The 12299-nt window shown below is 39.3% G+C and overlaps 1 protein-coding gene across 1 annotated transcript in view; it reads left to right on the top strand.

Moving 5' to 3' along the window:
• Positions 1 to 78: 78 nt before the first annotated feature.
• Positions 79 to 12299, top strand: part of Traip (TRAF interacting protein) — a 31949-nt gene continuing 19728 nt past the window's right edge. The window contains exon 1 of the mRNA XM_005327058.5: positions 79 to 1541. Within this exon, the coding sequence (XP_005327115.1) occupies positions 1444 to 1541 (98 nt within the window). The 5' untranslated portion in view covers positions 79 to 1443. The remainder of the gene's footprint in view (positions 1542 to 12299) is intronic.

Below are 12299 nucleotides of genomic sequence, written 5' to 3'. Positions count from 1 at the left end.
CAGTGGGGAGGGGAGAGGCTGGGAGAAGGTTCACAGGTAGTAGCTGATGCTCAGTAGATTGCTTGAGCTGAGAGTGAAGGTTACTCTCAACCAGTTGATCCACAAAGGTGGTGGTGGGTGTCCTCTGGACTCTAGAAATCCATGTGGGTGGTGCATTCTGAGCTAGATATGGTTCCAGGAATACCTCCTGGGCTGAAAGCTCAAGTAAGGGCTGCTGTTCTGACCTCTGTTGATTAAAGGAGCCTTTGTCTTAACTTGGGTACAGAGCCAGAACCCATCCAGGGCCAACCACCACAGCAAGCAACCTTGCTCATAGCCTAAGTGGGCTTTCCTTAGCTGGGGAGAAGGTATAGGATGGGCATTGCACAAAGGTTCTATACTGCTGTGTGTTGATTCCTTCCTGTGAACACCTGTGCTTTCCATATAGGCCCAATGGGATTTTGCTCCGTGGCTTCTTCAGCTCATGGGGCTCTGCACAAAGTTTCTTCAGGAGAGAGAGTAACCCTGTCAAAACGGCTGAAGATCCCAAAGTAGTCTTGCTCTAGCCCAGAGTTGAACTCACCAGGGTTGCTGCTTTCTCAGGGAGAATCTCAAAGAATAACTTATTCTTTTGTGGGAATAATAAAAAGGGTTGTTGGTTCCTGGTCTTCGAAGCATTTGTGCCTCCAAAATTGCAACCCTACTACATTCTCAGGCAAGAATCCTGGGAGTGAGAGCTAAATTAAGTTACTGGCCCTAGTATCTCCAAACGCGGCGATCATTAGCTCTTACTTAGATAAAGCCAAGGTTACTGTGGGTCGTACTGATTGGTTGGGCCATACATATCCATCTTTCCAAGATGACTAATAATCTTAGGCTGAGAGGGTGGGGCATTCTTTTGGTCTGGGAACTATAAGCTGCCAGTGCGCGTTCTATAAGCGGAACTATAAGAGGTTCAGCACTGCCCAGAACCCCGGGGACCCATGGGGACCACGGTTCCATTCCCTTGTGGCTGCAGTCTTGACTTTCCCTGAGTGCTGAAAGAAGAGACAGCCCAGGCCTGGTCATTTCGCGCCAGCTTGGTACCACAACAGCCAGCTTTGCTTGGAAGAAGGGTTATCTCGCAGCGTCGCTGCTTTACGCCCTAATCCAAGGCAGTGCCCTTTGTCTCGGGGGTTGGTGGAGGTGTCTAAAAATCGCCTAAGAGCCACCGCGCTCAATCCCAGGATTCTCTATGGTCGAGGGCCGCTAAACCTCATCAATGGTCCCGCCCCGCCGGGAGTTGATCCAATCAGAGCCAAACATTCAGGCTCTTTTCCCGGTTTGGTGTCGTCATTTCCGGTTTATTCCCGGAAGTCGTGCTGTGGAGCCAAATTTGAAGCAGGCCGAGACCCGGGGGCGCGGCCACGAAGTTGGACCTGTTGCAGTTTCCTTGGCTACCTGGTCCGCTTGAGTCCAGCCATCATGCCTATCCGTGCCCTGTGCACTATCTGCTCGGACTTCTTCGACCACTCCCGCGACGTGGCGGCCATCCACTGTGGACACACCTTCCACCTTCAGTGGTGAGTGACAGCGGTGTACGGGCTCACGCTTGCCCTGGTACTGCTTCGGGGCCTTAGGGTGTCGGACCTTCAGGCAACACATACTCGAAGCCCAGATGGGCGGTGAGGACCTCAATAGACTGAGCTCCGCGGGAGCTTCCAGACCTGGGCTGAAGTGGGTAAGGCGGAGGTGATAACTGAGCCCCCAGGGGGCAGAATTGGTGTAGTGAAGAGAGTAGGGGCTTCCATGAACACTTGTGCAAAGAGATGTGACTTCAAAACTATTAGCCTGAGCAGAGTTGAGCTTTCACTACATTAACAAGCCCTTTTATCTCTTCAAGGTAGAAACTTAACAGGTTTCTGACCACCCAAAAGGTTTTGTTGTGGATTGATTCTATCTAGAATCATCTCATGAGCCAAATACACCAGTTTATGCACCATGCCAGCGAACTCGATTTAATATGGAAAGGCAAGGAGATACTTCCCTATCAAGGAATCCTGCTGACTATATAGGACCATTTTGTTGAGTGTAATAGTAATAGTCACAGGGAATTCGTAGGACCAAAGGCCTCAGGGAGCAGGTAGCTAGGCATCATCTTGATAGCTACAGGGTGCCCCTTACTTGCAAAGCTCAGGGTTTCTGATGGCCTGAGCCCCATGCTGAGGGAACCATTGTTTGATTAGAAACGAAAGATCACTTCTTAAAATATTTTATTTTCTGTTATATCCTCTGTTTTCTAACTTTTCACTTTAGTCTTTTCTGTGTATTCATGTTTTATATGTGAAAACAACCTTTAGTTGGACTTTAAAATCTCCTCTTATAATCTTTGTATTTAACTGGACCATTTAGTCTACTTAAAATGTTGCAATGGGGGGTGCAGTGGCAGGCAGGAGGATCACATATTCAAGGCTTAGTGAGGGGCTGGGGATGTGGCTCAATGCGTGCAGCCCAGGTTTCATCCTTAGCACCACATACAAACAAAGATGTTGTGTCTGCCGAAAACTAAAAAATAAATATTAAAAAATTCTCTCTCTCTCTCTTTAAAAAAAAAAAAAGGCTTAGTGAGACCCTGTCTCAAATTTTAAAAAATAATAAAAAATAGATGGAGATGTAACTCAGTGGTACAAACCTCTCCCCACCACCACCACCATTGTTCATTTTCTAGTAACAAAAAGCAAAAGACAAAAATAATGATAGTTATAAAATTATAATAATGCAATTACTGAATGAAGATTAAGTATCCTATTTGGTGTTTTCTGTTTTGTTTGGCCTGTTTCTTATTTACTCCTTTCTTGTTTTAATTTGAATTGGTTACATATTTTGTATTGCTCCTTTTTTCCCCTGAGTGAGTTTGGAAGACATATACCCCATTTTCATTCTTTTAGTAATTATACTATATATAGTCTTAACATACCAAATTCAAATTAATCAACACCTTTTTCACTTGCCAGGTAACTCAGAGTTTAGAATACTAACACACTCTTTTTTTTTTAATGTATTTTTTATTTATAACTTGGCACAACATCTTTATTTATTTGTTGTTATGTGGTGCAAGGATCGAACCCAGGGCTTCCCATGTGCTGGAGGAGCAGTCTACTGCTGAGCTACCCCAACACACTCTTTCTACATTATTGTTTTTTGAGTAATAAACTTTTTGTTTATAATAATTTTTTATTTACAGACAAGTTGTAAAGATAGTACAGGTAGTATTTATTTATTTATTTTTCTGGTACTAGGGATTGAACACAGAGGCACTTAAACCACTGAGCCACATCCCTAGCCCATTTTATTTTTTTTAAAAAAAGAGAGAATTTTTTAATATTTTTTTTTTTAGTTTTCGGGGGACACAACATCTTTGTTTGTATGTGGTGCTGAGGATAGAACCTGGGCCGCATGCATGCCAGGCAATTGCACTACCGCTTGAGCCACATCCCCAGCCCCTAGCCCATTTTTTACATTTTATTTAGAGGCAGGGTCTCACTGAGTTGCTCAGTGCCTCACCATTGCTGAGGTTGGCTTTGAACTTGAGATCCTCCTACTTTATCCTCCCAAGCTGCTGAGATTATAGGCATGAGCCACCTCACCCAGCAGGGTTTTTTAAAAAATTACTTAGTTAATTAATTAATTTTTATGTGGTGCTGAGGATCGAACCCACGGCCTCACATATGCTAGGCAAGCACTCTACTGCTGAGCCACAACTCCAGCCCAGTTTTTGAACTTATTTTTTATTTTTTAGTTGTAGTTGGACTCAATACCTTTATTTTATTTATTTTTATGTGGTGCTGAGGATGGAACCTAGGGCCTTGCACGTGCTAGGCGGGCACTCTATCACTGAGCCGCAACTTTAGCCCCAGTTTTTTTTGTTTGTTTGTTTTTGTTTTTAATGAAGAGTCCCAGTCAAGTATTTTGTAGAATGTCTGTCAACTTGAGTTTTTCTGATATTTTCTCATGATTTGACTGGATTATAGGTTTTGGGGAAGTATACTATAGAGGTAAGGTGCTCTTCTCATGGTATCTTATTGAGGGATACATGCTAACAACATACTTATCTCTGATGGTATTAACCATGATCCCTTAGTTAAGGTGGTGTCTACCAGATTTCTCCATCATGAAGTTATTATTTTTCTTTCAAAATTCTGTTCTTTAGAAGTAAGTTACAGGACCAATTCATACTCAAGTAGAAAGGAATTAAGCTCTACACTATTTGGAATTCTTTGTAAGGAATTTGGTATTTTCTCTGTTTCTTTAGTCATCTATGTAATGGGCTTATATGTTTTTTTGGATATATACCTGGGAATGGATAGGCTGACACATGGGAATTCTATGTTTAGCTTTTAGCTTTTGAGGAATTGCATACTATTTTCCATAGCAACTGTATCTTTTTCATTTTTTTTCCCCTTTTTGAGATGGGGTCTAATTATGTTGTTCAGGCTGATCTTGAACATCACTTTAGTTTCTTTCATTTTGTTTATTATTTCGATGTTGTTTGTTTATTTATGATTTGTTTATTATGATTTCTGGTGTTGGGACAATTATGAACTCTACAACAACTGAGCTACACTACTACTTGCATCTTTTTAAATTCCCACCAAAAATACATGAGGTTTCTACAACACTTGTCATTTTTCCATCTTGTTTTTGTTTTTGTTTTCTTCAGTGTTGGAGATTGAATCCGGGGCCTTATACACCTGGAACTTGCTCTACCACTGAGCCACACACATGGCCCTCCAATTTTGGATAACAGCTATCCTAGTGGATTTAACATGACATTTTGCTTACTACCTTCCCTCCCTCCCTTTCTCCCTTCCTCTCTTCCTCTCTTCCTCCCTTTGTTCGTTCATTTTTTCCTTCCTTCCTCCCTCCCCTCCTTCCTCCCTCCCCTCCTTCTTTCCTTCCCTCCATCCCACAGGGACACTTAACCACTAAGCTACATCCCAGGCCCCTTTTTTTCCCTTTTGAAACAGGGACTCATTAAGCTGCTTAAGGCCTTGCTGAATTGCTGAGGCTGGCTTTGAACATGCAATCCTCCTTCCTTAGCCTCCTGAGTCACTGGGATTATAGGCATGTGCCATGGAATCCTGCTATCCCCTGCCCTTTCCAGTGTGTGTGTGTGTGTGTGTGTGTGTGTGTGTGTGTGTGTTGTGTGTGTATTGGGAATTGAACTCAGGAGCACTCAACACTGAGCCACATCCCCAGCCCTATTTTTTTTTTTTTTTAAAGAGAGAGTGAGAGAGGAGAGAGATAGAGAATTTTTAATATTTATTTTTTAGTTTTCGGCGGACACAACATCTTTGTTGGTATGTGGTGCTGAGGATCGAACCTGGGCCGCACGCATGCCAGGCGAGCATACTACCGCTTGAGCCACATCCCCAGCCCCCCCAGCCCTATTTTGTATTTTATTTAGAGATAGGGTCTCACTGAGTTTCTTAGCAACTTGCTAAGTTGCTGAGGCTGGCTTTGAACTTGTGGTATTCCTGCCTCAGCCTTCCAAGACATTGGGATTACAGGCATGCACCACTGCGCCCAGTTCTGTTTTATTTCTAGATGGTGTCTTACTAAATTGCTTAGGGCCTCCCTGAATTGCTAAGGCTGGCTTGAATTTGAGAGCCTCCTACCTCATTTTCCTGAGTTGTTGGGATTACAGGCACACACCTCCATGCCTTTTTTAAATTTAATTTTGGCAAAATATGCACAAATGCATGTCATAAAAACTATCATTTTTCATTTATTTATTTTTGTCCTTTTATAGATTGAACTTGAGAGCACTCTACCTCTGAGCTACATCTGTAGGACTCAGTCTCCCAAGTAGCTGGGATTACAGGCCTGTACCACTGTGCCGGCTCCTTTGAATATTTTTTTTCTTTTTTTTTTGGTATTGGAGATTGAACCCAGTGGTATTTAACCACTAAGCCACATCCCCATCCCTTTTTATTAGGTATTTTGAGACAGGATCTCCCTAACATGCTTAAGATTTTGCTAAGTTATTGAAGCTTGCTTTGAAATCGTGATCCTCCTATTCAGTCTCCCAAGCCGCTGGGAGTACAGGCATGTGCCACCATGCCCAACTTCAATAATTTAAAAAAGTATATTTTTAGTTATAGATGGATGTGAAACCTTTTATCTATCTATCTATCTATCCATTTATTTATTTAGTTAGTTAGTTAGTTTTAGGTGGCCATAATATCTTTATTTTATTTTTATGTGGTGCTGAGGATTGAACCCAGTGCCTCACGTGTGCTAGGTGAGTACTCTACCACTTGAGCCACAACCCCAGCCCTTTTATTTTTTTATGTGGTACTGAGGGATCAAACCCAGTGCCCCATGCATGCTAGGCAAGTGCTCTACCACTGAGCTACAACCTCAGCTCTCAGTAGTTTATATATATTTAGTTGTAGTTGGACACAATACCTTTATTTTATTTATGTGGTGCTGAGGATCGAACCCAGGGCCCCACACATGCAAGATGAACACTCTACCACTGAGCCCCAGCCCCTCAATAGTTTTTAAGTGTACAATTCTTTGGCATTAAGCACATTCACACCGTTGTGCAACCATCACCACTATTTTTTTTCATGGATTCTATGGAGAATACTTTGTTATACAGGTTCATATGCATACAATTATTTGGGAAACATTTATAGGCATGAAGCTCAATTCCAAATCTCCATTTTACCCACACAAACTATTCATCTTAGGGTTCAGCCCCACAGGATTGAGATGCAAAAAGTTATTGATTTCTGAACAGAGAGCTCCAATTAAATAGCATCTTCCAAACCAAGAACAAAGCCCTGTATTCTCTTAATTCTTCATACCCTGCATACAGATGAATAAAATCTTTTCAAATTCTTTTTAAAATTTGTTCTAATTAAGTTATATATGACAAAAGACTGCATTTTGACATATATAAATGCAGTATAACTTCTTATTCTTCTGTTTTTTTTTATTATTATTATTCTGGTTGTACATGATGTAGAGCTACACTGATCGTGTAATCACATATGCATATAGGGTAATAATTTCCTATTCATTCTACTATTCTTCCTACCTCCACACCCCCTCCCCTCCTTACACTCCCCTCTGTCTAATCCAGAGTACTTCCATTCTTCCCTAGCCCCACACATTGTGAATTAGTGTCTGTATATCAGAGAAAACATTCCTATTTTGGTTCTTTGGGATTGGCTTATTTCGCTTAGCATAATATTCTCCAGCTTCATCCATTTACCAGCAAATGCTGTAATTTTATTTTTCTTTAAGGCTGAGTAATATTCCATTGTGTATATATACCACATTTCCCTTATTCATTCATCTGTTGAAGGACACCTAGGTTGGTTCCATAGTTGTTGTGAATTGAGCTGCTATAAACATTAATGTGGCTGAGTCACTGTAGAATGCTGATTTAAGTCCTTTGGATATAAACTAAGGAATGGGATAACTGGGTCAAATAGTGGTTTCATTCCAAGTTTTCTGAGGCATCTCCATACTGCTTTCCATAATGGTTGCACCAGTTTGCAGCCCCACCAGCAATATATGAGTGTACTTTTTCCCCACATCCTCATCAACATTTACTGTTGCTTATATTCTTTTTTTTTTTTTTTTTTAGTTTTGGGAATTGAACTCAGGGGCACTCAACCACTGAGCCACATCCCCAGCCCTCTGTTGTGTTCTATTTAGAGGCAGGGTCTCACTTAGTTCCACTAAGTGCCAACTCACTTAGTGAGTTGCTTAGTGCCTCACTAAGTTGCTGAGGCTGGCTTTGAACTTATGATCTTCCTGTCTCAGCTCCTGAGCCGCTGGGAATACAGGCTTATACCACTGCACCTGGCGCTTGTATTCTTGATAATTGCCATTCTGATGGAAGTGAGTTGAAATCTCAGTGTAGTTTTGATTTGCATTTCTCTAATTGCTAGAGATGTTGAACATTTTTTCATGTATTTGTTGATCAATTATATTCTTCTGTGAAGTGTCAATTTCTTAGCCCAATTATTGATTGAGTTATTTGGGGTTTTTTTTGGTGTTAAGGTTTTTGAGTTCTTTATATATCCTGGAGATTGATGCTTTCTCTGAGGTGCATGTGGTAAAGATTTTTTTTTTCCCCATTCTCTAGTTTCTCTCTTTACATTATTGAGTTTTTCCTTTGCTGTGAAAAATCCTTTTAGTTTGATTCCATCCCATTTATTGATTCTTGATTTAGGAGTCTGGTTAAGGAATTCAATTCCTAAGCCAACCTGGTGAAGATTTGGCCTACTTTTTATTCTGTTAAATGCAGGGTCTCTGTTCTAGTATCTAAGTCCTTTACCACTTTGAGTTGTTTTGTGCAGGGTGAGAGATAGGGGTTTAATTTCATTTCGCTACATACGGATTTCCAGTTTTCCCAGAACTATTTATTGAAGAAACTATCTTCTCTCCAATGTATGTTTTTGGTGCTTTTGTCTAGTGTGATATTACTATATTTATGTGGGTTTCTTTGTGTCTTCCATTCTGAACCATTGGTCTACATATCTCTTTTGGTGCCAATACCATGCCATTTTTGTTACTATGGCTCTGTAGTATAATTTAAAGTCTGGTGTTGTGATGCCTCCTGTTCATTTTTCTTTCTAAGGATTGCTTTGGCTATTCTTATTTTTCCAAATGAATTCATGATTGCTTTTTCTATTTCTATGAAGAATGTCAATGGGATTTTAATAGGAATTGCATTAAATCTGTATAATGCTTTTGCTAGTATAACCATTTTGATAATGTTAATTCTGCCTATTTAAGAGCATGGGAGAGCTTTCCATCTTCTAAGGTCTTCTTTTATTTCTTTCTTTAGTGTTCTGTAATTTTCATTGTAGAAGTCTTTTACTTCTTTTGTTAGATTAAGTCCCAGATTCTTTTTTTTGAGGCTATTGTGAATGGATGGGGTAGTTTTCTTTTTCTTTTTTTTTTTCTTTTGAGAGAGTGAGAGAGGAGAGAGAGTGAGAGAGAGAGAGAGAATTTTTAATATTTATTTTTCAGTTCTCGGTGGACACAACATCTTTGTTTGTATGTGGTGCTGAGGATCAAACCCGGTTCCCACACATACCAGGCGAGCACGCTACTGCTTGAGCCACATCCCCAGCTCCGGGGTAGTTTTCTTAGTTTCTCTTTCAGTGGATTCATCACCGATGTGTAGGAACACATTTGATTTATGGGTGTTAATTTTATATCCTGCTACTTTGCTGAATTAATTTATTAGTTTTAAAGTTTTCTGGTGGAATTTTTTGGATCTTCTAAATATAGAATCATGTTGTTAAATAGTGATAGTTTGAGTTCTTCTGAAAAGAACTTTTCTTGTTTCTTATTTTCTGTTTCAATTTTTCTCAATTTAGCATGATGTTGGCCTTGGGTTTAGAATATATAGCTTCTATAATGTTGAGGTATGTTTCTACTATCCCTAGTTTTTCTAGTATTTTGAGCATGAAGGAGTGTTGTATTTTTTTTAATTAATTAATTAATTTTTAGTTGTAGTTGGACACAGTATCTTTACTTTATTTATTTATTTTTATGTGGTGCTGAGAATCAAACCCAGGGCCTCACATATGCTGGGTGAGCACTCTACCACTGAGCCACAACCCCAGTCCCAGGAGGTGCTGTATTTTGTCAAATACTTTTTCTACATCTTTTGAGATGATCATATAATTCTTATCTTTAAGTCTTATTGATGTAATGAATTTCGTCTATTGATTTCCATATGTTGAACCAATCTTGCATCCCCAGGATGAACCCCACTTGATCATGGTGCACTATCTTTTAAAGATGTTTTTATTTGAAATTTGCCAGAATTTTATTGAGAATTTTTGCATCTATGTTCATCGAGAATATTAGTCTGAAGTTTTCTTTCCTTGATGTATTGGTGTTAATTATTCTTTGAAGGTTTTGTAGAACATGGCTGAGAATCCGTCTGGTCCTGAAGCTTTTCTTAATTGATAGGCTTTTTTCTTTTTCTTTTTTTTTTTTTTTTTTGGTGGTGCTAGGGATTGAACCCAGGGTTTTGTACATGCAAGGCAAGCACTCTACCAACTGAGCTATATCCCCAGCCCCAATTGATAGGCTTTTGATGAAATCTTCTATTTTGTTGTTTGAAATTGATCTGTTTAAATCATATATGTCCTTCTAATTCAATATGGGTAGGTCATATGCCTCTAGAAATTTGTTGATGTCTTCAAGATTTTCTATTTTATTGAAGTATGAATTTTCACAATAGTTTCTGATTAACTTCTGTATTTCAGTAGTGTCCATCATGATATTTCCTTTTTCATCACAAATTTTAGTAATTTGAATTTTCTTTTTCTTTCTGTTCATTAGTGTGTTTAAGGGTTTATCAAAGAACCAACTTTTTCTTTTGTCCATTTTTTGAATTGTTTCTTTTGTTTCAATTTCACCTCTGATTTGAATTATTTCCTGTCTTTACTGATTTTGATGTTGATTTGTTCTTTTTCTAGGGCTTTGAGATGTAATGTTAGGTCTTTATTTGTTGACTTTCTATCTTTTAATGAAAGAGCTCAATGCAGTGAACTTTCCTCTTAGTATTGCCTTCATAGTGCTAAGATTTTGACATATTTTATCACTATTCTCATTTACTTCTTTTTTTTTTAAAGTATTGTGTCCATCTACAAGTTTTTTTTTGTTTTTTTTTAAGAGAGAGAGAGGAGAGAGAGAATTTTTTTAATATTTATTTTTTAGTTCTCGGCGGACACAACATCTTTGTTGGTATGTGGTGCTGAGGATCGAACCCGGGCCGCACACATGCCAGGCGAGCGCACTACCGCTCGAGTCACATCCCCAGCCCCTCATTTACTTCTAAGTATTTTTTTATTTCATCCCTAATTTCTTCTGCTATTCATTTGTGATTCAATAGTGTATTTAGTCTCCAGATGTTAAAAGTAGCTTCTAGTTTTTATTTTATCATTGATTTCTAATTTCATTCCATTATGATCTGATAGAATTCAGGGTATTAACTCTATTTTTTTTTTTGTATTTGTTAAGAGTTGTTTTGTGGCATAAAATATTGTCTAGTTTAGGGCCTGGGGATATATAGCTCAGTTGGTAGAGTGTTTGCCTAACATGCATAAGGCCCTGAGTTCAATCCCCAGCACCACCACCACCAAAAAAAAAAAAAAAAGATATTGTCTATTTTAGAGAAGGATCTGTGTGCTACTGAGAAGGATCTGTGTGCTGCTGAGAAGAAAGTATATTCGCTCCTTGATGACCAGTATTTTTAAAAAGCCTTTGGTTGGGTGCAGTGTTGCAATGCCTATAATCCCAGTGGCTTGGAAGTTTGAGGCAGGATTTGCAAGTTCAAAGCTAGCCTCAGCAATGGCGAAGCACTAAGCAACTCAGTGAGACCCTGTCTCTAAATAAAAATACAAAATAGCACTGGGGATATTAGTTCAGTGGTTGGATGCCCCTGAGTTCAATTCCCAGTACCCCCACAAAATAAAAAATAATAAAAAAGCTTTCATTTTCCCGAATTGAAATTCTATACTCCCTAAACAGTAATTCCCAATTGTTCCCTGTCCCAAAGCCCTGGTAATCACCTTTCTACTTTCTAGCTCTATAACTTTGATTTCTCTAAGTACTTCATTTAAGTGCAATCATAGTATATTTACCTTTTTGTAACAGGCTTACTTCTCTTAGCATAATGTCTTCATGGTTCATCCATGTTAATTGTAGCATATGTCAGGATTTATTTTTCTGTTTTTTTTTTTTTTTTTTTGGGTGGTGCTGTGGGTTAAACCCAGGGCTTCTCACATGCTATAACAATTTATTATAAACTCAATTGCTTAAAACAACACAAATTTATTGCATTGTAGTTCTCGAGGTCAGAAGTCTTACATTAGGTCTTCTTAGGTTAAACTCTAAGCATGAGTAGGGGTACCTTTCTCAGTTTGGCCATCTTCAAAGTCAATAGCATTATACCATCAAACCTTTCTAAATGACTCGACATTCCTGTCTGTCTTATAAGGGTCCTTGTGATAATTACCCCACCCCAGTGCTGGGGATACAGTTCAGTGATAAAGCACTTACCTAGCATGTGTGAGGTCCTGGGTTCAATCTCTACACCACAAAAACAAAACAAACAAAATAAAGCAAAACCCTTCCCATCCCGTGAAGCACACCTGTAATCCCAGAGGCTGAGGCAGAAGGATTTCAAGTTCAAAGCCAGCCTTAGCAACTTGTCGAGGCCCTAATCAACTCAGTAAGACCCTGTCTCTAAATAAAATATAAAAAGAGGGCTGGGGAAGTGACTCAATGGCTAA

Source organism: Ictidomys tridecemlineatus, chromosome 3, assembly GCF_052094955.1.
Source record: "Ictidomys tridecemlineatus isolate mIctTri1 chromosome 3, mIctTri1.hap1, whole genome shotgun sequence".
In the NCBI taxonomy this organism is placed as follows: Eukaryota; Metazoa; Chordata; class Mammalia; order Rodentia; family Sciuridae; genus Ictidomys; species Ictidomys tridecemlineatus.
This window is presented reverse-complemented; position numbering and strand designations above follow the sequence as displayed.